This window comes from Vipera berus (assembly GCF_964194415.1).
Source record: "Vipera berus genome assembly, chromosome: 2".
Classification (NCBI taxonomy): Eukaryota; Metazoa; Chordata; class Lepidosauria; order Squamata; family Viperidae; genus Vipera; species Vipera berus.
Window position 1 is genome coordinate 121,708,093 of NC_138203.1, and position 27,985 is coordinate 121,736,077.

The 27,985-nt window shown below is 44.6% G+C and overlaps 1 protein-coding gene across 1 annotated transcript; it reads left to right on the plus strand.

The window, feature by feature from the left end:
- Positions 1-346: 346 nt before the first annotated feature.
- HCFC1 (host cell factor C1) lies at positions 347-27,968 on the plus strand. Its single transcript, XM_081317613.1, has 26 exons — positions 347-1,562; positions 4,328-4,476; positions 4,560-4,720; positions 4,955-5,163; positions 5,344-5,428; positions 5,510-5,616; positions 5,716-5,895; positions 7,352-7,774; positions 8,730-8,890; positions 9,040-9,234; positions 9,933-10,160; positions 10,466-10,570; positions 10,794-11,013; positions 11,169-11,314; positions 11,398-11,536; positions 11,859-12,079; positions 17,243-18,926; positions 20,237-20,403; positions 21,515-22,052; positions 23,068-23,442; positions 23,861-23,979; positions 24,066-24,203; positions 24,339-24,524; positions 24,682-24,979; positions 25,769-25,832; positions 26,524-27,968. Exons 1-26 carry the CDS (start codon positions 1,349-1,351, stop codon positions 26,561-26,563), a joined length of 6,552 nt encoding a protein of 2,183 aa, XP_081173739.1. The 5' UTR covers positions 347-1,348; the 3' UTR covers positions 26,564-27,968.
- Positions 27,969-27,985: the final 17 nt, after the last annotated feature.

Genomic DNA, 27,985 nt, shown 5'->3' on the forward strand with positions numbered 1-27,985 from the left:
CAGATTTTTTAAAAATGCAAGAGGGCGGAGTTTTGTATTCAAAATGGCAACACACACACACATAACATTCGGATAGTTTTTATAGCTTACAGCCGGGAAAGACGGCAACAATCGTCTTGAGCTTCGAATAATAATAATAATAATAAAGTGCGGTGAAGCCGGTCGAGAATTTCCCATCCACCGCGCACCACAAAAGAAAGGGGGACTTGGCGGTCCCCCAACATGGCGATGCCCAAGCAGCCCTGCCCACCGAAAATGGCGGCGCCCTAGTGGGAGGGGTTCCGTACAGAGGCCTCGTTTTGGCTCCGCCTTCAGGCGCTGCCGAGGAAGAGAGACTCCTCACAGGCGCAAGATGGCGGCTCCCAGGGCGGCGTGAAGGCGCCTAGAGCCCGCAGCTTGCCCATCGGTGCCGTACAGCGGGGCTGGATCGAGCTGCCCGTTGCGCTTGGAAGCCGGAGGGAGAGCGCCCTGGCTTAGAACTCCGGGCTGGGGAGTAGGCAGAACCAGCGGGGAAGACGCGCCGGGTGGGGGGACGAGGGGGAGGCGGCTTCTCCCTCTCTGAGGCCGCCATTTTCCGTCCGGGCAACACAAGATGGCGGCTCCCAGGGCCGGGCTCTGAGCGGGGGCCGGAGGGGGGCGGCAGAGGGGCCCTGTTACGAGGGGGGAGGAGTAACTGCCCCACGCGGGGTAGTTCCCTCGCAGGGGGAATTGGTGTTGGTTTTGAAAAGGCAGGAGGCAATTGGGGTAATTTTGTATCAGCCCCCCCCCCTCTTATTGCAAGGGAGGGTGTCTGCTCCATAGAGATTTATGTATTCCGGTTCGTGGAGGGGGGGGAGAAATACGGTCATCGAAACTCATTGTCGGAAAGGGAGCCTTGGGAGTTTTTCAGCAACGGGGTATGCCTCTTAAGCTGTGACTGCCTCACGAAATAAAAAGGGCAGCTACTTGTCCCGCCAAGAGTTGTTCTGGGGGTGGGTGGGTAGGATTTTAATTTTTTTCTTTTACTTTTCTTTTTCACAACTACTCCGAATTAGTTTGTTTGCAGTAAAGGAGGTGACTGACCCGGTGCCCGCGGTGAGCGGGTGTCTTAGTAGTTAGAATAATTGTGGGCGTCTTGCCTCACTGGGGAGGACCGCTTGGCTCTGTCCTCTGAAAAAAGTAGAGCTGGTGTTGTTGCTTCCACGAACAGTCTTACCTCGAAAGAGGTAGAGTGCATGTGGCTTAGGGGGATCTTTTTTTTTGAGCCACCTTTGGGAAAGCAGAACTGATAAGGAAGCCCTTACACTCTGCTGTGTTAGAGGACTGGTTGCTAGAAAGGATACTTATTGAGAGTTAGGAGGTGCTTTCTATGGCCTCTCCTGTTGTCCCTAGTGGGGGCTCCCCAACAGGTGGTGGGGCCACTGCAGGGCTGCTGCAGCCCCGCTGGAAGCGTGTGATTGGGTGGTCAGGCCCTGTGCCTCGGCCCCGACATGGACACAGAGCTGTGGCAATCAAAGAGCTGATTGTGGTCTTCGGAGGGGGCAATGAGGGCATCGTGGATGAGTTGCATGTCTATAATACAGGTAAGGGGGGGGCTGAATGGGCAACAGTATTTAGGGTATTCGTAGGACTAGGGCATTACCCCATTTGTGTCCATTGGGCAAAAGATTGTCTATAATTGGTGATTTAGTTCTCCAATATCTCTTGTGTAGAAAAAAAGGATCTGCAACTACAGTTGTATATTAGCAAGTTTCTATAAGACCCATTACATCTGTTTAACTGCTTTCATTTTATCCAAGTGATTGGTATATGGAAACATAAGTGATAAGAGAGAACTGTAAAGATGAAACAATGGTTAAGTCTTATTTATCTTGAATTTTCTTCAGCCTTTTCAATGAGATAACTGGCATGTGCCTTGGAACGGCTTCCATTAGATGGAATTATAGCACCTTCACATTGGAGACTTTTTCCAATTTACATGCTTGTGTAGGAATTTATTTTTGCAAAAGGGACACAAAGGCGATGTTTTTTTTGTGTGGAATGTCCATCAGTCTAGCAGTAGTGTACCTCAGGATTATTTTGACAAAACCATAGTTCAAATCATCAGTCCCACAACAGTGTGGGAGGTAGAGGAATGAATAGTTGGCAAAAGGAGAAAGATCTCTGCCAACTTGATTGAAAGCAAAAAAAAATCTAGACAACTATCCATCATGAAGCCCAGTTTTGAACATAGCACAGGGTGCTTTAAGGACACAAAATTCTTGCACTTTCGTATTAGCCTGGTGCTTTGTGAGTAGCCATGTAACTTTGCTTGGCATTGTAATTTTATCTCTTCTAGTATTAATACGCTATTTTCCCTCATGGACTCAAATGCACTCATGTGATGAGATGGCGGGGCAGTACTCTAAGGAGCTGTTCTTCCCCAAAGACTTGGCGCCTAAAATTTAACTTTCGAATGCTACAGCTTTTAACCCTCTGTTGCCTGTTTTTCCCCCTTGGCTTGGATGCATAAGAATACAATCGAACTGGGCTGACAATAGTGGTAGGAAGCAAATGCTGCAACATTTCATCTTGTAGGTAATTGAGAGGGGTCAATTTATCCTGAGTACCTTCTCTCAAGTACCAGTCTATTCACCTGTAGTCTCAATTCTGGTTTGAAATTGCCTAAAATAGTTCAGCATCCTGTTTTTAATTGTTTCTAATGCCAATTGGAAAAAATATGTTCTACCCTTACAGATATATGCCACCCCTAGCCTTTATCTAATGTTTAATCAAAGGCTTGTAAAATTGAGGCTTTACAAATTGAGGAGGGGAAGTCTAGATAGATGGTCTCAAGATTGATGCTGCTTATCTAGACTGTTTTGGATACATTCCAGGAGACAACAGGTCAACAGTAGAGGTAGCACAGTTTTTCTAGAGAAAGGGTTGGTTGGTAAAGGCAGGACATGGTTTATTAATCTCATACAGTCTCTAACATGCCACAGTAAGGTTAAGACATATACCCTGCCAGTAGCGGAAATGGTAAATGTAGCCTTGCCAGTGTGAGATTACAGAGGATAACTACAAATGAAGATACTAGCTTTGGAAGAATTCGGGTTTTCACATTGTTAATGATCACATTAACCCTTGTATGACATTGAGATTTAATCTGATTTTAAAAGTATGGAATTTTTAAAATAGACATAAGTGAGCAAAGGCATAATAAAAATTCAGGCACATTGTATATTCTGAAAAATATTCAAACAAAAGTTTAGGAAAGTCAAAGAAGAAAAATCTAGCAAAAGTATTCAGATAATTTTTAATTTTTGTTTGAAATTAGCATTTCCTTTTCTTGCATGAATCAGTTTCCCTCTTAGAAGCTGCATTCTTGAATTCAGTACACAGTAGATTTTTTTTTGCTTTCTGCTTTTTGCATCTTTAGTGTTTTCATTCCAATGCTATTTTACTGCAAATGCTGCCTTGAGTCAAATAATATAAAAAGTATATTTTAGGTAACTAACAAACCAAGTACTTGCCAAAAAAAAGAAGTTTGAGATAGAAATGCTAGATTGGGAGGCCTGTCAAAATCTCAGTAAATGCCAGTGTAATGCTAATAAATATGTTGAATGAAGCAGTATGTTGGCTGGCAAGTACATGCAGAAGGGAGTATGCCTCCCTCCCCCACTTTTAGTGTCAGCCACAGCATCTAGATATCCTGTGGTTGGGAGTCCTCTTACTATGAAACTAGAGCTGGACAGAAGTGGGTGGATCTCAGCTTCCTGATTGGCAGCTGCCTCATCTCTCACCATCCTGATAGGTTGCTTCCTCTTGCCTATTCATTGTAAACAGTTCAGTGAGTGCCTCTTACTGCTATCTGCTGCATTCATCCAGAACATCCTAGAGCAGGCTGCTTCCTTTATTTTATACTCCCTCAGTTTAGATTATAACCAAGGCTTTTTTTGTCATATAACACCCAGAACGGAGTTCCGGCACCTTTTTTGGATGGAAGCTTGTAGGGTAGGCAAGGCGGCTTGTATGATGTGTGTGAGTTCTGGCACTTTTTTTTTACAAAAAAGCACTGATTATAACTCCTGAAAGACTGCCTTTTTTTGAAGCATCCAGCGTAAAGCGGAATTGTTAGTTGAGAGACCAAATAAGAATATTATTGCAATGATGGCAATCTCATTTTCACCACAAAAATTAACTTCTGAAGTGAGTGTGTAGTTCCAATTGTTATAGAGCTTCTTTATTTGATAAAGTATCAGTTAAGAAAGAGTCAAATCCTAACTGTCCAGTCCTGAGTTGCTTCAAGAACGTCATATGAAGCTCTATTGTATTTATCCTTTCTTCATATTTCTTTTTTTTCCAGCTACAAACCAGTGGTTTATCCCAGCTGTGCGTGGAGACATTCCACCAGGTTGTGCTGCATATGGTTTTGTTTGTGATGGGACTCGTCTCCTGGTATTTGGTGGAATGGTTGAATATGGCAAGTACAGCAATGATCTGTATGAACTGCAGGTGAGTGCTTGCAAACTTAGTTCTTTCCTTTAATTTGCATTGTTTGCTTAGATTAATAATAATTTGATCCTTTATTATTCTAGGCCAGCCGTTGGGAATGGAAGAGACTCAAGGCCAAGATGCCCAAGAATGGGTCCACACCTTGTCCACGCCTTGGCCATAGCTTCTCGTTGGTGGGCAACAAATGTTACCTTTTTGGGGGACTGGCCAATGACAGTGAAGACCCTAAGAATAACATTCCCAGGTACATTGCTATTATGTACTTCTGCAGTCCAAGTACAATCACTTTTTGCCAGTTTAGATCAGAAGAAACTGGCTTTGTGTAATGTTGTAATGAACCATGTTCCCTTTTGTTTTACTTTTTCTCCAGTTTTTAAGAAAATTATCTCAAATGCTATCAAAAACAAACAGCAAAAAACAAGAGAGCTACAATTTCTCACGTGGCTTTCACATGTTCTCTCTTTTTTCTTGTTTACAGGTACCTAAATGACCTCTATATCTTGGAGCTGCGGCCAGGATCTGGGGTGGGGTCCTGGGACATTCCCATCACCTATGGTGTATTACCTCCACCACGAGAATCCCATACTGCTGTTGTCTACACAGAAAAAGACAACAAAAAATCCAAACTGGTCATATACGGAGGCATGAGTGGTTGTCGTCTTGGTGATCTCTGGACACTTGATATCGGTAAAAAGAACTAAATTCAGTGGGGAGAGATTTTAAACAGGCTTTTAGAGCAGGTCCTAAGACACAACCATTTTGGTTCTGTTCCAGCACTAGTCAGTATGTGTGTGTACTGTGTCTTGGTAGAGTTGAGAGGCAAGACCTTTTGGAAACAACGACCTCTGGTCTGTTTTCTTCCTCTAGATTCTCTGACGTGGAACAAGCCCAACCTGAGAGGGGTTGCACCACTCCCTCGTAGTCTGCATTCAGCCACAACCATTGGGAACAAGTAAGTTCCATTCCTGACATTTTTCAGATTGATTTTTAACCCAATTTTTAAATTTTTGTTCTTTCTTTCTTTCTTTGGCAGAATGTATGTATTTGGTGGCTGGGTGCCCCTTGTTATGGATGATGTCAAAGTGGCTACGCATGAAAAGGAATGGAAATGCACAAATACTCTGGCCTGCCTCAACCTAGGTAGGTGAGGCTATAAAGGAAGAAGTGCCTCTTTTAACCTTACTTGCTTGGTATTCCATTAACAAGCCTGACCTTTTGTGCATATATCTATTAATGCAGACTCCATGGCTTGGGAGCCCATTCTGATGGACACACTGGAAGAGAATACTCCACGGGCACGGGCAGGACATTGTGCTGTGGCCATTAATACCCGCTTGTACATTTGGAGTGGTCGTGATGGCTACCGTAAAGCCTGGAACAACCAGGTTTGCTGCAAGGATCTCTGGTATCTTGAGACTGGTAAGAAGAATAGGTAGAAGTACTGCAGTGGGGATGCTATCTACTTATTTATATATTACTCAGGCTTCTATGCTGTTGTAATCTATTAAGTCTCATGATAGGCTCATGCTATTTGGATTCTCCTAATTTTATTTATTAGTTTTTTTATCCTGCCTTTATTACTTTATGGTAACTCAAGGCACTGAACATACCTAATACTCCTTCCTCCTATTTTCCCCACAACAACAACAACCCTTTGAGGTACGTTGGGCTAAGATAGAGTAACTGCCTCACAGTCACCCAGCCAGCTTTCATGCCTAAAGTGAAATTAGAATTCACAGTCTCCTGGTTTCTAGCCCAGCACCTTAATTACTACACAAATGGGCTAATTTCTTAATTAGAAATTATTTAAACTATTGAGAGTCGTTATCTGCCATAGGAACATGAACAGTGCCAATATTTGAACAAACTGGTTCTCTATATAGGGAAGGTTTTAAATATGATAGAACAGTGAAACATTTTGCTTCTCCAATTACTTCCTGAAGTACACATTTCAGGAAGGCCTGTATTTGTGATTTTTTTTTAACTTATGGATGTTCCTGTCATATTGGAATTTCTGATGAGAACTGAGTATAGTGCATTGCTCTAGATGGATTTTCTGCTATATTTTAAAGAAAATTGTGTTGGTATAAGTCAAGTCTCCAAAATGTTTGCATCTATAGCCTCTCACTGATTAAGTCAAACATGTCAAACTCGCGATGTCACGTGACGTCACGCAATGTATCGGGACAGTTTTGCTATTGCCGGCAATGGGGTGGACGCGGCTTCCAGATGACGCGTGTGGCCTGTGGGCCTGCAGTTTGACACCCCTGGATTAAGTGCACTATGGATAATACCACTGTCACGTTGATTGTTCTCATCCCACAAAGCATAAGCACGGGGTCTAAATTAAAACAGGATCCAACATTAGAACTAAAGTAGACCCTAGTTTATTTAGAGTGTATGAGTTTTATATCATGTTTTCCATAAGTAACTTTTAAATTAAATATTTTGATAATGTTGTAGAAGATTCCATAAGTATCCCTTTCTTGATGTTGTGATTTTGTCTATGAAACTATAACAGCAGACTTCTCTGTCTCAAACATCTTAGAAAGCAGAAGGAAAAGTTTTTTCCCCCTAGTTTTAAAAAAATGTTTTGCCAAAGGCATTTTGTAAAAAATAAGGTGGTGAGCACCTCAAATGTTACTTTATCCCCCTATGAAAAGAAGTTTAAAGAACAATGGGGAGGAAACAGCAATGTTTTGGTGCTGTATTGTGTGACATTAACCTCATATAATTGCTGTCCCTTCAAGTGTGTGTTTAAAATGGTATGGAAAACCTATTTTCTTGGGAACGTCTGAGTTTGTGCTCTTGCGACAGGTAACAGTGGGGCAAACTTCTTAATACCATTTCCCTTCTTGTTCTCTCTTGTCCACAGAGAAACCTCCACCCCCTTCACGGGTTCAGCTGGTTCGTGCCAACACCAACTCCTTGGAAGTGAGCTGGGGTTCTGTCCCAACTGCAGATACTTACTTACTCCAGCTGCAGAAATACGACATCCCAGCTGCCTCCTCTCCAGCTGCTAATCCTGTGCCCTCGGTGCCTGTCAATCCCCCCAAGAGCCCTGCTCCTGCTGCTGCTGCACCTGTCCCTGCTGTGCAGCCTCTGGCACAAATGGGCATCACCTTGCTGCCGCAGACCACAGCTGTCGCTGCAGCCACTGCTGCCACTGCCGCTGCCGCTTCTGCTCCTGCCCCACCAACCACAACAACCATCCAGGTGCTTCCTACTGTGCCTACCAGCCCAATGCCAGGGCCTCCTGTAGCAGCTGCTGCTGCTGCTGCTACTCCTCGTCCACAAAGTAAGGAAGAAGGTTTTTTGTTTGTTTGTTTGTTTGTTTTTTTAATTTTCCAGTCAAAATTTTCTCCTTTCAAAAGCCGGCTAACTTTCAAAAGCCGGTAACAGCCCTTGAAGCCTGAGTTTCCTTCTTTGCAGGAGCCCTGCTTAATAAGAGCACCTTCACCTTCAGTTCTCCAAAAGGGGAGGAAGCGTCTTTCCCATAATGCGAATCTACTGGATTTTTTTTTTCTTAAGAATTATCTGAAAAGAATTGATTTCCTTTTAGTAGGGAACAAAGTAAATAGAATGGAGTTGAACTCCACTGAACGCAGTGTACGTTCAGGTTCATATTTTAACAGATACTCTCATAATCCTTCATTTTTCTACTTACGTGTTCCAAAAATTCAAAGCCACACAGCTGAGTGCTTTTCACATTTTTCCCTAAGAGGAAAGAGATGAGCTATCCTTGTGATGCATTGTGTAATGTGCAAATTGTTTCAAAGGGGAAAGATTTTAAACTTAAAATGGGATGTTTGAGCAATTCCGGAAGTGTTCATGCTTGTAGAGGTACTACTATTTGAGTAACTGTTTAGAATTTGGAACACTTTGCTTACCTCTGATGTTCTGTCCTGCCAAGGGTGTGGGTCAATAAAAAATGTAGTTTCCAAACTGCATTTTGCTAGGATAGCATTTTTGGAACGCCATAATTGGAATAGGCAGAAATCTATATTTGGGTACACATGCATCAAAATTAACTTAGAAGTATTGCTTTAGACATCATTTGCCATTTTGAGGCTTCTCTGTCAAGTCATAATGTGATTCTGGAAGGCTGGAAAAAAGACAGACTACTTGAATCATAAATAAATGCTCTGTTTATATGAAGCCCGCAGTACTTCTGAAACATTTTGGTACAGACAATCCTTATTTGTATGTAGTCTAAAGTTTCATCTTAAGCTGTGCTTATTTTCTTTCTGCAGCTGTTCCAGCTGTGCTGAAGGTCACTGGCCCACAAGCTACCACAGGAGCACCACTGGTAACAGTACGGTCAGCAGGACAAGCTGGGAAAGGCCCAGTGACAGTGACTTCTTTGCCAGCTGGGGTACGCATGGTGGTACCCACACAGAGCACTCAAGGGACGGTAAGTGAAGGCAGGAATGATGGGGACCTGTGCTGGAGAAAGGAATTCACATCTCATCGTGTCTGTCTGTGTGTCATTAATACATTGCCATAGTTATTTGCATGGAATCCTGGTGGGGTTAACTCACTGACTTCTTTTCTTACGCTTAGGTGATTGGTAGCAGCTCCCAGATGAGTGGCATGGCAGCTCTGGCAGCTGCTGCTGCAGCCACTCAGAAAATTCCACCGTCCTCAGCCCCCACTATGTTAAGCATGCCTGCTGGTACTACCATAGTTAAGACTGTCGCAGTGTCCCCAGGCACCACCACATTACCCACCACAGTTAAAGTAGCTTCTCCAGTCATGGTGAGTATCCGTGGCATATTTGTTTCTTTATTAAATTTATATGCTTCCCATCTCACTCTGAAAAGCGACAGAATAATCAAATATAAAAAATATTATTAATCTTAAAGATATTAAATACAAAGGCAAGAGGCAGAAAAGCAAAATCAGTATGGTGGCAGTGTCTTCCCCATCAACCGCCTCCAGTGATGAGCATCCCCATCAAGACCTCAGACTAATTGGCAGAGCCAGCTTTCAAAACCACCTAGGACACCAACAGTGGGGTCATGCCTCACCTTAGATAGGGAGATATTTCCAAGAACGGGGGCCACCACAGCGGAAAAGGCTCTTCATCCACGCATTGGAGCTGAAACTCTGACCAATAGAGATTGCACAATTCTCCTTCTACCTGATCAAATGGGATGGGCTGATCCCATTGAGGCAAGTCAGTTTCTCAGTTAACCTGACCTCTACCATTTTAAAGTGATAACCAACACCTTGAATTGGACTCCGAAGTAATATTCCCATAGAATGAATGGTTCGCCAGTTTTGTTGGAATTAGTATATGGCAAAAAGGATAGGGCAAACACTTTGCATCCAAGATTTAAATTTGTTAGACCATGTTCTATCTGTAATCATCCAACAGTGTGAAAATTCATATTGCCTCCACAAAGGACTCTTAAGATGCTCTTTTTAAAATATTGATCTTGTTTGACAAGCAGGTGAGCAACCCAGCCACCCGCATGCTGAAGACAGCTGCTGCCCAGGTGGGCACCTCAGTCTCTTCATCCACCACTAATACACCTACCCGGCCCATCATCACCGTGCACAAATCAGGCACTGTCACTGTAGCACAGCAGGCCCAGGTGATGACGACTGTAGTGGGTGGGGTAACGAAGACCATCACATTGGTGAAAAGCCCTATCTCCGTGCCTGGAGGCAGTGCATTGGTAAGCATAACTCTTTTGAATAGGGGTTTAAGAGAGGATGCTGGAAATGGAAGGTTTATTCCTGTCAACTTGCTCTTCACATAAGCCAGCATTTTCGTGTTTTCAGTGAGCCCTCGGCTTGCAGCAGTTTTTTATGTAATAGTGAGCAGATGCTCTCATTTAACAGGCTTCTCATAAAAGATTGCTGGGTATTTTTTCTGGTCAGCTAACTTCTGAATGAATTAGAGGAAGGGGACCGTGTCCCTTTATATTAGAAGATGTAAAGAATCCTAAAGCAGACTTACTCTCTCTCTCTGTGGGAGCAGATTTCCAATTTGGGAAAAGTGATGTCTGTTGTGCAGACCAAACCAGTCCAGACATCAGCTGTAACAGGCCAAGCATCAACCGGTCCTATGACTCAGATAATCCAGGTAAGAACATACAACGGAGGAGCAATGCCAGATGCAACCCCAGTCCTAGGGTACTTTCCAGAGTGTATGCCATTCTCATCCCAACTGCCTGCATGCCTCCTCTTCTTTGCCTGCCTTTTTTTTCCCCTCTAGTATATATTTTCTGCTTGTGGAATGCAAGAAAGAATATGGAGACTTCCTGCGTTATGCTGATTCTTGGTATTCTCTTTTTATTCCCCTTAAGACCAAAGGGCCTCTGCCTGCTGGCACTATTCTGAAACTAGTGACTTCAGCAGACGGCAAGCCCACCACAATCATCACCACCTCACAGGCAGGTGGCACAGGTACTAAGCCTACCATCCTGGGCATCAGCAGTGTGTCGCCCAACACAACAAAGCCTGGTACCACCACTATTATCAAGACCATCCCCATGTCAGCTATTATTACGCAATCAGGTGCCACAGGTAAGAAATGGAAATTGATTTACTGTAGCAATTGTCATCCTGTTTCAGTCTATGGACCATTGGGTTGTACAGCAACCAGTGAGATCACAGCATGGTTGTTGGGGGTGGGTGAAGAATGTGTGTGTGTGTATTCGTACTCTGCTTTTTATTTTCAGGTGTAACTAGTAGTCCTGGGATTAAGTCTCCCATTGCCATTATCACCACAAAAGTGATGACCTCTGGCACTGGTACCCCTGCCAAGATCATTACAGCATCATTACCCAAACTAGCCACAGGTCATGGACAGCAAAGCGTAACACAGGTGAGCTAGATGACAGGTTGGGAGATGCTAGAAGCCCTGTTCTGACTTCAGCAGGTTAATATGAAAAATCTGTGTTTCCATAGGTAGTGCTTAAGGGGGCACCAGGACAACCTGGCACAATCTTGCGAACTGTCCCTATGGGTGGAGTGCGACTTGTTACCCCTGTCACTGTGTCTGCAGTCAAGCCTACTGTTACCACTTTGGTAGTGAAAGGAACAACAGGTAAAGGCATTAAGCTGGAGGCAGAATTATTGGATTTAGTGTTTATGCAAGTGCATTTGCTTTCCATAGTGCATCAGCGGATAGAGGGTGAATTGGCTGTTGGATAGGTTTTTGGACCTATGGACATCTTCACACCTCACAGGATCCCCTGCGTGCTGCAAAACTGACCTGCTAACTGTGCACTATAGCTATATGACCTAGAAACATGACCAGGAACTCAAAGCCCATGTTTCTATGTACTACGTAGGTTACTGAAATTAACATGGACACCTTTTGCAGAGTTTTCTCCATCTGTGGTTTTTTTTCCTTTGTATCCTTTTAGGGGTTACAACCTTAGGCACTGTAACAGGCACCATGTCAACAAGCCTAGCTGGAACTGGGGCACACAATACTAATGCTTCCTTGGCTACACCTATTACCACCTTGGGGACCATTGCCACACTTTCCAGCCAGGTTATCAACCCAGCTGCCATCACAGTCTCAGCAGCACAGACAACCCTGACAGCAGCAGGTGGCCTCACCACTCCCACCATCACTATGCAGGTATGGTTTTGGTGTGGTCAAAGATCGCAAGCAACGTTTCCCAGTAGAATGATGCACGTTACAGTCAAGATAGAGTGGTGCTCTGCATTGCCCATGAGAAGCCTGCAGCCTGAAATGTGATAGTTGTTCACATAGGTGGCTTCAAAGAATGATGTTTCTGTTTTACAAAAACTGATGTCTTACTGGTTATTAGCTGTGGCTTTTCATGTGGTAGGAGTGTGTCTAAAATTTAGAGAAAAGGATGATGTACTTAGAGGGTTCCTAGAGGGAGAGAACTGCTAGCTATTAGAAACAAAACGTGAACACTAGATTCTTAAAAAGGTAAAGGTTCCCCCGCACATGCGTGCTAGTCGTTTCCGACTCTAGGGGCCGGTGCTCATCTCCGTTTCAAAGCCGAAGAGCCAGCGCTTGTCCGAGGACGTCTCCGTGGTCATGCGGCTAGCATGACTAGGTGCCAAAGGCGCCCGGAACGCTGTTACCTTCCCACCGTTGTTGTTGTTAGTTGCGAAGTCGTGTCCGACCCATCGCGACCCTATGGACAACGTTCCTCCAGGCCTTCCTGTCCTCTACCATCTTCTGGAGTCCATTTAAGCTCACGCCTACTGCTTCAGTGACTCCATCCAGCCACCTCATTCTCTGTCGTCCCCTTCTTCTATTGCCCTCAATCTTTCCCAGCATTAGGCTCTTCTCCAGTGAGTCCTTCCTTCTCATTAGGTGGCCAAAGTATTTGAGTTTTAGCTTCAGGATCTGGCCTTCTAAAGAGCAGTTAGGGTTGATCTCCTCTAGGACTGACCGGTTTGATCGCCTTGCAGTCCAAGGGACTCGCAGGAGTCTTCTCCAGCACCAGAGTTCAAAGGCTTCAATTCTTTGGCGCTCAGCCTTTCTTATGGTCCAGCTTTCACTGCCATACATTGCAACTGGGAAGACCATAGCCTTGACTATACGCACTTTTGTTGACAGGGTGATGTCTCTGCTTTTTAGTGTGCTGTCTAGATTTGCCATGGCTTTCCTCCCAAGGAGCAAGCGTCTTTTAATTTCTTGGCTACAGTCCCAATCTGCAGTGATCTTGGAGCCCAGGAAAATAAAATCTGTCACTACCTCCATTTCTTCCCCATCTATTTGCCAGGAATTGAGAGGGCCAGATGCCATGATCTTGGTTTTCTTAATGTTTAGTTTCAACCCAAGTTTTGCAATCTCCTTCTTCACTCGCAACAAGAGGCTCTTTAGTTCCTCTTCACTTTCTGCCATTAGAGTGGTATCATCTGCATATCTTAGGTTGTTGATGTTTCTTCCGGCAATCTTAATTCCAACTTTTGATTCATCTAGCCCTGCCTTTCTCATGATGTGCTCTGCATATAAGTTAAATAGGCAAGGCGACAGTATACAGCCTTGCCGGACTCCTTTCCCAATTTTGAACCAATCAGTGGTTCCGTGTCCAGTTCTCACTGTTGCTTCTTGGCCCGCATATAGGTTTCTCAAAAGACAAATAAGATGGTCTGGTATGCCCATCTCTTTAAGAACTTGCCACAGTTTGTTATGATCCACACAATCAAAGGCTTTAGCATAGTCAATGAAGCAGAAGTAGATGTTTTTCTGGAACTCTCTAGCTTTCTCCATGATCCAGCGTATGTTAGCAATTTGATCTCTAGTTCCTCTGCCTCTTCGAAATCCTGCCTGTACTTCTGGTAGTTCTCGATCCACATACTGCTGGAGTCTAGCTTGTAGAATTTTAAGCATAACTTTACTAGCATGTGAAATGAGTGCTATGGTGCGATAGTTTGAACATTCTTTGGCACTGCCTTTCTTTGGAATTGGAATGTAAACTGATCTTTTCCAATCCTGTGGCCACTGTTGAGTTTTCCAAATTTGCTGGCAAATTGAGTGTAGCACTTTTACTGCATCGTCTTTTAAGATTTTGAATAGCTCAGCTGGAATACTGTCACCTCCACTAGCTTTGTTGTTGCTCAGCTTTTCTAAGGCCCACTTCACTTCACATTCTAGGATGTCTGGCTCGAGGTCAGTGACCACCTCATTGCGATTGTCAGGGACGTTAAGCTCATTCTTGTATAGTTCTTCTGTGTAATTTTGCCATCTCTTCTTAATCTCTTCTGCCTCTGTTAGGTCCCTGCCATTTTGGTCCTTTATCATGCCCATTTTTGCATGAAACGTTCCTTTCATCTCTCCAATTTTCTTGAAAAGATCTCTGGTCCTCCCTATTCTATTGTTTTCTTCTATTTCTTTGCACTGTTCATTTAAGAAGGCATTCTTATCTCTTCTAGCTATTCTTTGGAATTCTGCATTTAATTGGGCATATCTTTCTTTTTCTCCCTTGCCTTTCGCTTCCCTCCTTTCCTCAGCTATTTGCAAAGCTTCCTCAGACAGCCATTTTGCTTTCTTGCATTTCTTTTTCTTTGGGATGGTTTTGGTTGCTACCTGTTGTACAATGTTGCGAACCTCTGTCCATAGTTCTTCAGGCACTCTGTCTATCAGATCTAATTCCTTAAATCTATTTGTCACCTCTACTGTATATTGAGCAGGGATATGATTTAATTCATACCTGACTGGCCTAGCGCTTTTCCCTACTTTCTTTAATTTAAGCCTAAACTTTGCGACAAGAAGCTCATGGTCTGAGCCACAGTCAGCTCCTGGTCTTGTTTTTACTGACTGTATAGAGCTTCTCCATCTTTGGCTGCAGAGCATATAGTCAATCTGATTTCTGTGTTGTCCGTCTGGTGATGTCCATGTGTAAAGCCGTCTCTTGGGTTGTTGGAAAAGAGTGTTTGCTATGACCATCGTATTCTCTTGACAAAATTCTATCAGCCTGTGCCCTGCTTCATTTTGTACTCCAAGGCCAAACTTGCCTGTTATTCCAGTTATCTTTTGGCTTCCTACTTTAGCATTCCAATCCCCCATGACGTTAAGGACATCATTTTTGGGTGTTAGTTCTATAAGGTGCTGTAGGGCTTCATAGAACCGGTCAATTTCATCCTCTTCAGCACCGGTGGTTGGGGCATAGACTTGGACTACTGTGATATTGAATGGTTTGCCTTGGATTCGAACTGAGATCATTCTGTCATTTTGAGGATTGTATCCCAGTATTGCTTTTCCTACTTTTTTATTGACTATGAAGGCTACTTCATTTCTTCTGAGGGATTCTTGTCCGCAGTAGTATACCTGATGGTCATCTGAATTAAATTCACCCATTCCTGTCCATTTTAGTTCGCTGATACCTAAGATGTCGATGTTTAGTCTTGTCATCTCTTGTTTGACCACGTCCATCTTTCCTTGATTCATGGATCTTACATTCCAGGTTCCTATGGAGAAAAAATCTTTACAGCATCGGACTTTCCTTTCACCACCAGACATATCCACAGCTGAGCGTCCTTTTGGCTTTGGCCCAGTCGCTTCATTCTTTCTGGCGCTACTAGTACTAGCCCTCTGCTCTTCCCCAGTAGCATATTGGACGCCTTCCGACCTGAGGGGCTCATCTTTCAGCGTCATATCGTTTTGCGTTTTGGTACTGTCCATAGGGTTTTCATGGCAAAGATACTGGAGTGGTTTGCCATTTCCTTCTCCAGTGGAGGCTCAGTGGGTTAGGACACTGAGCTTGTCGATCAGAAGGTCAGCAGTTTGGCGGGTCGAATCCCGAGGGCCGCGTAAGAGTGAGCGCCTGTTACTCATCCCAGCTTCTGCCAACCTAGCAGTTCGAAAGCACGTAAAAATGCAAGTAGAAAAATAGGGACCACTACGGTGGGAAGCCCCTTCATGGATTACTGCCTTGTCGTGGCGAAGGGGCTTGCGTAATTCAATGAAGCTATGAGCTATGCCGTGCAGGGCCACCCAAGACGGAAAGGTCATAGCAGAGAGTTCTGACAAAACGTGATCCACTGAACTGTTATCCAGGACTTGATGTGCCTGATAATTCTGTGGGCTGTTAAGAAAGGATAGGCAGCTAGCACCCTTCAGATGCCTTGGACTTCAAATCCCATCATTCTAGCAAACTTGGCCAATGACCATGGAATTGCAGTCCAAACTATCTAGAGCAGGGATAGGCAACCTTGGTTCTTTTATGACTCGTGGACTTCAACTCCCAGAATTCTGGGAGTCCACGAGTCATAAAAGAGCCAAGGTTGACTACCCCTGATCTAGAGAGCCTGGCTGTTTGTCTCTCCCCCCCCCCTTTTTTTTTAAACAGTACAAGGTAGCACTTCTATTGCAATTCATAGATGTCATGAGAACTGTAGTTGGGGGAGAACCGTAGTAGTTACTTAGGTATCAGCATGTATTGATTTGAAGCGGAGGATTCGTGTCATGAGCAGCTCTCTGTATTAGGTAAACATAGCATTTGAAGCAGGTGAGAGCTTTTGTTCTGGGATCAGACAACTTGCTGTGCCCACTTTTTTATCTAACGTGAGTCATAGTCTACAAGATCTTGTATCATCTACAAAATCACATCAAGATCTGTGTCTAAAATTTCTTTGTATCAAAGTATGATTTTAATCTGCATCTTTAATCTTGTTGCAGACTTTTACAATCCTAGCATATGAAATACTGCCTCTCAAAGCAGATGTGAAGCTTTGCAGTTCTCTACAGTACAACTTAAGTTTGTTTCTATGATCTAGTCACATCCTTTGCTACCTAATCAGTTCTGTCATATTCCTCATGCCCACTTTTTTTTTGCCCTACTTAGAACTGTTCTCCATAAATGCATGTGCATATACATCACACTGTAGTCCCTTTCAGGTTAAGCAATATTGTACATAATGCAGAAAAAGAATGAAAAGTGATGGGGGAAGGAATTAAAAATAGGAGATTTTTAAAAATGAGATCGCAGAATTCTGCACTAGAGTGCATCAGAATGAAAGTAATTGGGAGATATATTTTTAAATACTCCCCAGAATATATTTCTAGCATGTATAAATGCATTTCATGAATATTTTGCAGAGGGTTATCAAATCATATTTCTCCATGATATAGCTGTAGCTTTTATAAGTGCAAGGACTATTTTCTTCACATAAAAAATATTTTGTAATGCCTGCAGCCTGAAATAGTTAGCCATACTGTTCTGCATAACAGTGGTGGTAAATCTTGTATGTGATTTAGATATGTCTCTGACTGGAGAACTCTCTGCTAACCTATGTGTATTTGTTTCACTCCCCCTAGCCTGTTTCTCAGCCTACTCAAGTCACCCTGATTACAACCCCCAGCGGAGTAGAGGCCCAGCCAGTGCATGATTTGCCTGTTTCTATCTTGGCCTCTCCCACCACAGAGCAGCCCACAGCCACAGTCGCCATTGCTGAGTCGGGGCAAGGAGATTCACAGCCAGGCACTGTTACACTGGTGTGCTCCAATCCACCCTGTGAAACACATGATACTGGCACAACCAACACAGCTACAACCACAGTTGTGGGCACTTTGGGCGGGCCAGCTCAGTTACAGTTTGTGTGTGATGGGCAGGAGGGTGGAGGCCTCCAGGCCAACGGTCGAGTGGTGCGGGTATGCTCCAATCCGCCTTGTGAGATGCATGAGACTGGTACCACCAACACAGCAACCACCGTTCTGAGTGCTGGGCAGAAGATTTGTTCCAATCCACCTTGTGAAACTCACGAGACTGGCACCACCAACACAGCCACCATCTCTAAAACAGAGAAAGCACCCGCAGAGCCACCATGCCAAACTTTCCAGACAAATGCCACTGGCACCACTATGACTGTAAAGCCCATTGTAGGTACAGGTCAGCTAGTGTGCTCCAATCCTCCCCATGAAACCCATGAGACTGGCACTACAAATACTGCCACCACCACCACCTCAAACATGGGCCAAGAGCAACCTGATGACGGACAAAAGGAACTGACTAACACTTCCTGCCAAACAAAGCAGACAGGTAGCACCAGCACTACCATGACAACAAAAACAGATATTCCCACAGAGCATCCACGTGCAGTTCAAATTGTAAGCTTCACGCCAGCTGCTGGCTTGCCTAGTGTTGCTTCTGGCACTACCACAGTGCAAAGCGGTGAAAGACTACAAGCCCTGAAAAAAGTCCAGTGTGAATCCCATCATACCCATACCACCAATACTGCCACTACAGCTCGGTCCCTCATGGGCCAAGGGCAGCCAGATGGTGAATGGGTGGGATCTGCCAACCCTCCGTGCCAAACACAGCAAACCAACTCTACCAGCACCACCATGTCTGTCAAAGTTGATGTGCCAGTTCAGTCAAGCACGCCTTGCAAGACCCATAATACGGATAACAAAGATAGAAATCTTCAAGCGTGCTCTAACCCACATTGTGAAATTCATGAAACAGGTACCACAAATACAGCTACCGTAACTACATCAAACCTGGGTGCTACCCAGCGGGTGTGCTCCAATCCACCTTGTGAGACTCATGAAACGGGCACCACCAACACAGCTACCACAGCAACTTCCAACATAGCCACGGGACAGCAGATGTGCTCCAATCCACCATGTGAAACTCATGAGACCGGTACTACGAACACAGCCACCACCACCACATCAAACCTGGGAGCTGGACAAAATGAAACTGCCCAGCACCAGCACCCCCCTGTTACTCCACCCTGTGAGACACAGCAAACCAACTCCACCAGCACCGTAATGACACCCAGCATAGGAGGTGATGGCGCTCAGTCTTCCAGCTCAGCATCAGCACAATGTGGTAACTCAGAACTGAGAAAAAACCCCGAGAGAGAATCGCCAGGGACTGCTGGGTCTTTGCCTCAGAGCTCAACACCCAGAATATGCTCAAACCCTCCTTGTGAGACCCATGAAACAGGAACCACTCATACTGCCACCACAGTAACTTCTTCTATGGGTGCCAACCAAGGTAAAAGAATACAAAGGAAGGGTATTAGAAACATCTCTGATTTTCAGACTTCCCTGGGTAACCTCAGGGACTCCTCAGTACTCTTAATAGTGCAGGACAATATTGTTTGAGTTACCCTGTTCCTTATAGTGTGCAGTTGGAAATGAACTGAATAATTTTGGATACACGGTTCACAAAAGAAATGTTTGTGAGGCCTGATTTGTGATCAGTGCCTTTCATGGGCATTGCGTAGATTGGAGAATTTTACAGAATTGTTGGCAGTGTACCTTGGTTTGTCTCGGACACACTGTGGTTCCTTAGCAAGCAAGTGGTCATCAAAACCTCATCTTTCTGCAGTCGAAAGTGGAAATTCATAATAGCATCTTATTGTATCACCAAAATATATAAGCTTTACTAAGTTGCATTAGGGTTAATTTTTCTTCATCGATAGAATTTTTATTTATCCTTGTTTTAGAATCACTAATTGAGCGCTGCATATATTCAGAGGTTTTGTAGCTCTATAATAGCTGTTTTGAAATTGTAATTCTTGGGGGTGGGGCTAGATAAAACTAAATCCAGTATCTGGAAAATATTGTCTTCACTGCCTTCAATCATCCCATACAAAGTACAATTGCTGAAAAATGGGTTTATCTAGATAACATTCTTTACTTCTCTCAGTACCTTGAGTAAAGAACTTAACCTACTTCAAGCTATAGCCCAGAATCTTCTGTAGCACATATGGTCCTCAGTTAAAAGTTGGTACAAGGCATTTTTTTTTCAATTTTAAGAAGTGTGTGAGACAGGATTCTGTCCTCTGATAAACAACTTGCTACAAGAATAAGATGACCAAACAGTAAGAATTTGCCACAAAATTCTTCACAAAACAAAGAATGTTTTATTTTAAGCTTAAAACAAAACAGTCTGACTTGGGATGTTGGTTTAAACATTGTGCAGACAGGTTTCAAAAACAGCCTAACATTTTTTAAGTTTGCTGAAGAACTAAGTTGGTTTTTTTTTTAGATATTCACTTGGTCAAATTATCCTGAGTCAGGTGGTAGATAATTCTCAGATTAATCTACCACACACTATTTTGTAACTAGGATGAAAAATGAGGAAATTGAGTTTCACGTCTCTTTTTGTATATAGTGAAGCATTCCTGGAATGAAGCAGGAAAGTTGGGGATGGATTCCCAAATATGGACCATTTTTTTTTAGGTTTTGAACTTTTGAAACAACTGTTCCAAATCCTGAAAATTCATTAGATTCTCACAACCAAAGACCTCTTTTCTTGCATCCTTGTCTTCACTGTGTAACCTGTTTTTTTCCCTGCAGATCAGCCACCTACCAACGGACAACAAGGGGAACCTGAGATACCCATGACAGAAAGTCCAGCTGTCAGCAGCCCCAGTGCTGCTGTGGTAACCACAGTTTCCTCCACTCAAATCAGAGCTGTAACTACTGTCACCCAGTCCACGCCAGTGCCAGGGCCTTCTGTGCCGGTGAGAATCAGAGGAGAAACTGGATGTTGTCTCCTGTTTCCTTTGGTTATTCCAGACAAGAACTGAGATTCTCTAGATGATTCTATAGCTGGCTTAGAGGGGATGGAGTTATCCCTGGCAATTGCTGCTTTCTTTCCGTTGCTTATACTAGTCACTTCATATTTCAGAACACAAAGAAAGATTTCTGCTTCAAATGTCATTTGTCCTTTGCCACCCAATCCATTTTTCTAATCTTGGGTTTGTCTACATGCTTGATCAGCAGTGTTTTAGGTCTTCTAGTTCCTAATTTTTGGCTCATTTTAATCCAAATTTGTAGGTACATCACTGGATATAAATATTGCTGTTACCACAAATATCGCCCAAAGCTGCTTTTTCACGAGGCTTTCTTGTTTTTCTTTGAAGACATTTCACTTTTCATCCAAGAACCTTTTTCTTCAGCTCTGACTGGATGGTGGGGAATGGAAGGATTTATATTGCTTGCAGACTCAGTTGACCCTGATGACACTGATAAACCTCCAGGTGGCCTCAACCACTCTCCAAAAGAATGCAAATGACCAGCTGTCTGCAAGGAGTATAAATCCTTCCATTCTCCATTATCCAGTCAGAGCTGAAGAAGCTTCTTGTATGAGAAGCGAAATGTCTTCAAAGGAAAAACAAGAAAGCCCAGTTGCCTCGTTGCTTTGTGAAAAAGCATCTTTGGGACAATTATGACCTGGATGACTGAGAATCTCCATAGACATTTCCACAAATGTGTGTGCATATATCCATCCCCCAAATTCAGTTTAACTTGGCTTACTGTAATATCTCTTCCCAAAATATCTCTGAAGAATCTTCAAAGAAGAAATAGCATTCCTTGGGGGAAAAGGATAATGGCAAAGAAAAAGAGCAGAATGAGGTAAAAGAGATATTAACAGTGAAATGATTTAAGGAGGAGTAATACTTGGTGGCTTCTCGTTGGAGAGCGCTGGTTTAACTGGGCCTTTAATCTGATCTAATGGAGGTGCTCCTAGGTCCTTGTGTTTGTATACAAAGTGTTCAAGGTGGACTCAGTGCTGCCTGGTCCAGCATTCACACACACACACTATCTTTCTATCCATCTTTCCTGTTGCAGAACATCTCCACGCTCGCTGATGTCCCTGCAGACGAGGCAGTTCCACCTGCTGAGGCTCCTGATACCACCAGCACAGATTCTCTTCCGGCACCCTCTGAGCCACTGCAGCCCTCCATAGAGATGCAGACAGCAGTTGCAACCCCTGAGCCTCAGGGGCAAGCACAGGTTGCCTCAACTGGCACTCTGCCAACTGAAGGTCCTCTGGGTGAAACTGCTCCCCATCCAGAACTTGTCCCTCCTACTGAAGAGACACCACCCACACCAGCAGCCCCCACCCAAGACCCTGTGGCTATGGTGGTGCTGCCCCAGGTCACTCCTGCAGCTCCACCACCCTCAGAGGTGGAGCAGTTAGCATTGCCTCAGGAACTAATGGCAGAGAGCCAGGCAGGCACCACCACTCTGATGGTGACTGGATTGACTCCTGAGGAACTAGCCGTAACAGCTGCTGCAGAGGCTGCTGCTCAAGCTGCTGCCACTGAAGAGGCACAAGCGCTGGCCATCCAGGCGGTCTTGCAAGCAGCCCAGCAGGCTGTAATGGGTGAGTACTTGTAACCCTCCATTTTCCTCTCTGGAATCTTCTCTATTCACACTACATGAGCCAGCCAGGTCTGTCCTTAGTGAGAGATCTTGCTAATTTTCTTGGATCTGAGGTAAACATTTAGCCCATAAGAGTCTGACCTTTTGGCTTGCCTGGGCCGCATTGAGTGAGGAGAAATTATCCTGGGCTGCATATCAAATTATACTGTGTTTTCCCTAAAATAAAAACTATCCTGAAAATAAGCCCTAGCTTGATTTTTACATGTGCGCCTAATATAAGCCCTACCCCAAAATAAACCTTAGTTAAGACCCAGCCCACTCCATCCAACTGTCATTGTAAGAGGTGGGGCAGGGTGCACACGTAAAAATCAAGCTGGGGTGAGGGGGGATAGAGGTGCCCCACACACCCTGCACCTGCCTACCTCAGGGACTCCGCAGCCAGGCTTTTCATGCCCCAACACCTGCCTCGCCTCACGGCGGCGACACCAGCAGCTCCATCCAGCAGGAAGCTGCATGGCCACTGGCTCACTTCCGGTTGCTGGCGTCCTGCTGTGAGCAGCCGCAGAAGTTGGGCAGCACCACATGGTGTTCTGCCATGAGCAGCTGTGAGTGGCTGCAGAAGAAGTTGGGCAATGCCGTGTGGCGTCCGAGCAGTTGTGAGCAGCCGCAGAAGTCAGGCAGTGGTACAACAGGTGTCAGAGCATGGGAGTCTTGGCTGTGGCAGTCCTGAGGGTAAGTGAGTAAGACATTCCCCCCAAAATAAGACCTAGTGCCTCTTGGAGGAAAAAAAAAATAAGACCAGGTCTTATTTTCGGGGAAACACGCCACTATAGATTACACACACACACACACAAACACACACAATCAACTTTATTTTATTGTATTTTATATGTAACCCACAGCCTGTATGTGGCCTTGGACATCTAATAATGCGGACCTACAACATATATATTGTAGGGCCGCATACAAGCTGTTTGTTGGACATGCCTGAATTAGCCCTTTTCTTTTTTGAACAGGTCCTGGAGAAGCTATGGATACCTCAGAAGCGGCAGCAACACAGGCTGAACTAGGTCACCTGAGTTCAGAGGGCCCTGAAGGACAGGCCACCGCAATCCCCATTGTGCTTACTCAGCAAGACTTGGCAGCCCTGGTGCAGCAGCAACAACAGCAGCTTCAGGAGGCTCAGGCAGCAGCGGCGGCAGCAGCAGCAGCTGCAGTTCAGCAACAGCAGCAGCAGCCTCCTCAACATGCACTGCCTGCCCACTTGCCTACGGAAGCCCTAGCTCCTGCTGATAGCCTCAATGATCCTGCCAGTGAGAGCAATGGTCTGAATGAGTTGGCTAGTGCAGTGACCAGCACGGTTGGGCTGTTACCTCCCACTCCCACAGAGAGTAAGTGAGGCAAAGATAACTGCCATTACATTGGCAGTGGCTTTTAAAAGCTTGTTTCCACTTGTAAGGAGAGGTGGCACAGCTCAGTGGTAAGAAGGTTGCTTACAATGGTGCTTTTTCAGCCAAGAGTGAAAGGGAGGGTCCCCTGCTCCCTTGTTAGAGGCGAGTGTCTGAGCAAAACTCTTTGGGGTCTCCCTAGTGGATAAGCGCAACTGTTCGATCGTGAGATAATTTCATGTTCCAGTCCTGTCAAGGCACCTATTATTACCCTTGGGAAATCTATCTAAGGTGGGCCTTTTAGTTAAATCAGGACTTGGGGTCTGTTGCCTGTATTTCCTTTTCCGGTTTTGGACATGGTCCAGTATCTTTGGGGATCAGGGATCTAATGAAAGTTATTGAAATTATTTCCCTCATCCAGGTCTTGCTCCTTCAAATACATTTGTGGCCCCACAGCCTGTGGTGGTAGCCAGCCCAGCAAAATTGCAGGCAGCAGCTGCCCTGACAGAAGTTGCTAATGGGATTGAACCAGCTCCAGTGGTAAGAAAAAAAAATATTGGTAGGAATTTATGGAATGAGTTTACAAGTTTTCCAAAGTTTATCTTGAATTATCCATTCTTTGCTAGAAACCGGAGCCTCCCACACAGCCTCCAAAAGTGATTGTGAAGAAGGAAAATCAATGGTTTGATGTGGGTATTGTCAAGGCAACCAACATGGTGGTGACACACTACTTCCTGCCGCCTGATGATGCACCTGCTACAGATGTCAGTGGAAAAATATAATCACCTTAATTTCACATTAAAGATCCAAATTTTTTGCTGCCATGTATCATCTTATCCATTCCCATAATATCAATATAATTGTGATGTCTTATTTCCACTCTCTTCTGTCCTCTGCAGGATGATTCAGGAACCACTCCTGATTATTCTCAATTCAAGAAGCAGGAGCTGCAGCCTGGTACTGCTTATAAGTTCCGAGTAGCAGGAATTAATGCCTGCGGACGAGGCCCTTTCAGTGAAATCTCAGCATTCAAGACCTGTTTGCCTGGTTTTCCTGGAGCACCTTGTGCCATTAAAATCAGTAAAGTGAGAGCTTTTTCTGTTTTAGAATCCTGTTAATTCATCTCCCTTTTTGAGTTGGGGTAATTGAATAATGTTTGTTGCATTTGTCATCTCCCGTTCTTGCTGCAATACCTTTTGGCTGTCCTGGTTTTCAAGCTCTTCTTGCGTGTTTCTAATACAGAGTCCAGACGGGGCCCACCTGACTTGGGAACCACCTTCAGTCACCTCTGGAAAAATCACAGAATACTCGGTGTACCTAGCCATCCAGAGTCCCCAGGCGGGTGAACCTAAGACCGCAGCACCTGCCCAGCTGGCCTTCATGCGGGTTTACTGTGGACCCAGTCCTTCGTGCCTGGTCCAGTCTGCTAGTCTCTCCAATGCCCATATAGACTACACCACAAAGCCTGCCATTATTTTCCGCATTGCTGCCCGCAACGAGAAGGGCTATGGTCCTGCCACACAAGTTCGGTGGCTTCAAGGTGAGTGGCGGCTGTGATGAGACATTGGAGGTAGGAATGTAGCTTCAGGCCACATATATGAGTGGGAAGACGTTCTTTAAATTAAACCTTCAACAAGATGAGGAATTGCTACCGGGTCTCTTGACTCTTATAAATAGCTGCACACCATTCACTTTCCCATCTTAAGCCTTGGTTTGCAACTGAAGAAAATCTGCCATGCTGCCTCTCAGATCCAGGTCGGATATTTGTGTTGATATTTCTGTTAGTAGGAGGGGGATATAAGTAAATAGGAAGGTCTCATTCAGAGTTCTGGATGATGATTCTGTTGAATTTAGCCAATAAGAATTTTTTTTTAATCCCATTTATATCCCGCCCTTCTCCGAAGACTCAGGGCGGCTTACAATTTTAAGCACAAACCAATGTGCTTAGCAATAGCCTTGATGGATTTGGCAGATATTTCTATCAAGTTCCTAGTCAGGAATGTATGTCTGGATTTTCTAATATGTGAATCTCATCTTCTAGAGTAAAAATGCTTTTTTTCAGCCCCAGCTGCAGTATAAATGGCTTGGGATAGGATTATTGAGTTTAATTGTAGAGACAAGCTCAGCAAGCCAAATTGTAATAATATCACTAAAGGACTAAATGTCAGAATAAAATTACCCATTTTTTTTCATATCAGCATTTGATTGTATTTTATTTCTCATTTTATCCCTATTGGTTATCATGGTTGATAAAGGAATAGCTCACATTCCTATAATGATTCAACTTGATTCAGGCAATGTTTTATCTTTCCCTTTTTTGTCTTTACAGAATCCAGTAAAGATGGATCTATGACAAAACCAACTAACAAGCGGCCGCTTTCATCTTCTGATTTGTGAGTATTGATCGGTGGAGCAAGCAGTTATTTCAGCCTTCATGTTTCCTTTGTGGAGGGTTATGGAAGGAAATCTATGTATATCCCCAGTCATTTTGGGAGAAAAAAATACCTCATGAATTTTTCTTTGTGTTCATCAGAACATCTTGGGTCAGCCCTAGATTGAATAAAGGGGTTAAGTTACTTAGTTGTCTACGCAAAGTGGAAGAGGGACCTCCAGCCAGAATAGAATTTCTCCTATAAGCAGCCTAGCAAATCAAGGATGCTGCTGCAAATTCTCTACAGAAATATTTGCTAAAGTTACAGCTGTGGAGCTCAGCTGTGTGAAGCCAAGAGGCAGTTTGATGTAGTATTTAAGGTACTAGCCTAGAAACCAGAAGACTGAATTCTAGGCCACCTTTATGCATGAAAGCTGGCTGGATGACTTTGGGCTAGTCACTATCCATCTCACAAGGTGGTTATTATGGGTAAAATAGGAGGAGGAAGGAGCATTAGATATATTCACCACTTTTGAGTTGTATATAAAAAAGGTGGGATGAGGATTAAAAAGTTGGTTGCTTGCTAGTACTGATGGGAGTGGACAATTCCAGGGAATGAAAATGTGAATTCTGTCATTATTCCGGGCAAGAAGAGCATCGCATTCATGGCCAAGCAGGAAGTTGGACCTTAACTGTTCTTTTTCATCTTCCAGGAAAAGTGCTCCAAAGAAGCCCAAAGCAGATGGGCAGTGAAGGGAGTCACCAGCCGTCCCCTCTTCCTGCCTGCTCCACAGACTCTGCCTGAACTCCCCCAGCCAGTCAGTCACCCCGTGTATGACGAAGATGGAACTGCCGAAAGCACATTTCGTACACCTTGGGATGAACTGTTGGGGTGGGGGGGGTGGGGGGGAGAAGAGACGCTGAGGCTCACGTGAGGGGACCCCCAAGCAGGGCCATCACTGTGCCATACCCCAGCCTAGGAAGGGGGAAGAAGGAATGGGATTCCTCCCTCGCCCTCTGCTTACTGACCCAATGACATGGACATTGATGTTTGGGGTGGGCTTGAGGGAAAACTTGTTATTGGGGGGGGGGAGGGGGGCTGTTGGGTTTTTTTACAAGTTGCAGTTACAGGAATGAAGTTCTTTTGTATTCCCCTGAAATCCTGTGTGTTGGGGGTAGGAGACTTGATCTCCCTGCCTCCAGTTCTTGCCTCTGTACAGACCCTCTTCCTCAAGTTTAGTTTTTAGTGTCTGCGTTTGGTAAATGGAGAGAAGTCCTTGCTAGTGGGGATTGGGAAGATGCCAGATGGTTGGCCACAGATGCAGCTACTTTGAACGTCGGAGGGAGGGGGGCTCATGCTACAGCAGCTGTTCTAATGCTCAGTGCAGGATGTTTGGCTTCCCCCCCCCCCTGTACATGGAACAGCCCCTCCTTAGCAGCGCAAGCTGACTTTGTTTTCTCCCTTTGCTCTTCCTGCCTCCAGGCCACAAGGTGGCATGCTCTAGGCAGATGTCTTGCCATTCCTCTCCATTGTTTTGTACAAAACTTTTTTTAGGATAAAATGATTTGGGAGGGAGAATGTAGCTGATCCACCAGGCTTTTGGGTCAGAGCAAGGCTGGAGGGCAATATTCTTGATGGTTGACATACAACTCTCCACTGTACGGGGTAGGAGTTTAGGTTTCTCTCTATAGAGAAATATATATGCCCCCCCTTTTTCCCCTATTGGTTGTCTTGGGACATTCCACATAGGGGAGGTGGGGGAAAGCAACAGGGCTTTGTAGAGTTGGGAGAGCTCTATGGAACACGAATGAAATGCTTTCCTCCCCCCCACGCGCACTGTTTGCTGTGTTGAGATTGGTAGACAAACTAGCCCTCAGAAAATAGCCCCACGAGCAAGCCTCTCCCTCCCTTGCTCTGTGCCCTGGTCTTTTGTATTATAGTATATTTCGCTGTGTCCCACTTTCCTGTTCAGTCCCTAAGATTCCTTCTGTCCTTCCTATATTTGGCCTGATTTATTTTCCATGGAGACAGGAACAGCCCTCATAGGAGTTTACCCTGGCTATCCACCCTGACCCCCCCCCCACTCCCCTTAGTGCTGCGTATCTGTCGTTTTTGTGCTATTTTGAACAATTAAAGACTTTTTTTTTTGAAACAAGACTTGGATGTTTGGAAAA

Coding starts and splice junctions, on each gene's coding strand:
- HCFC1 (XM_081317613.1), top strand. CDS start 1,349: ATGGCCTCTCCTGTTGTCCCTAGTGGGGGCTCCCCAACAGGTGGTGGG. Junction 5,896..7,351: donor TCTCTGGTATCTTGAGACTG/GTAAGAAGAATA, acceptor TCTTGTCCACAG/AGAAACCTCCACCCCCTTCA. Junction 18,927..20,236: donor TTCTATGGGTGCCAACCAAG/GTAAAAGAATAC, acceptor TTTTCCCTGCAG/ATCAGCCACCTACCAACGGA.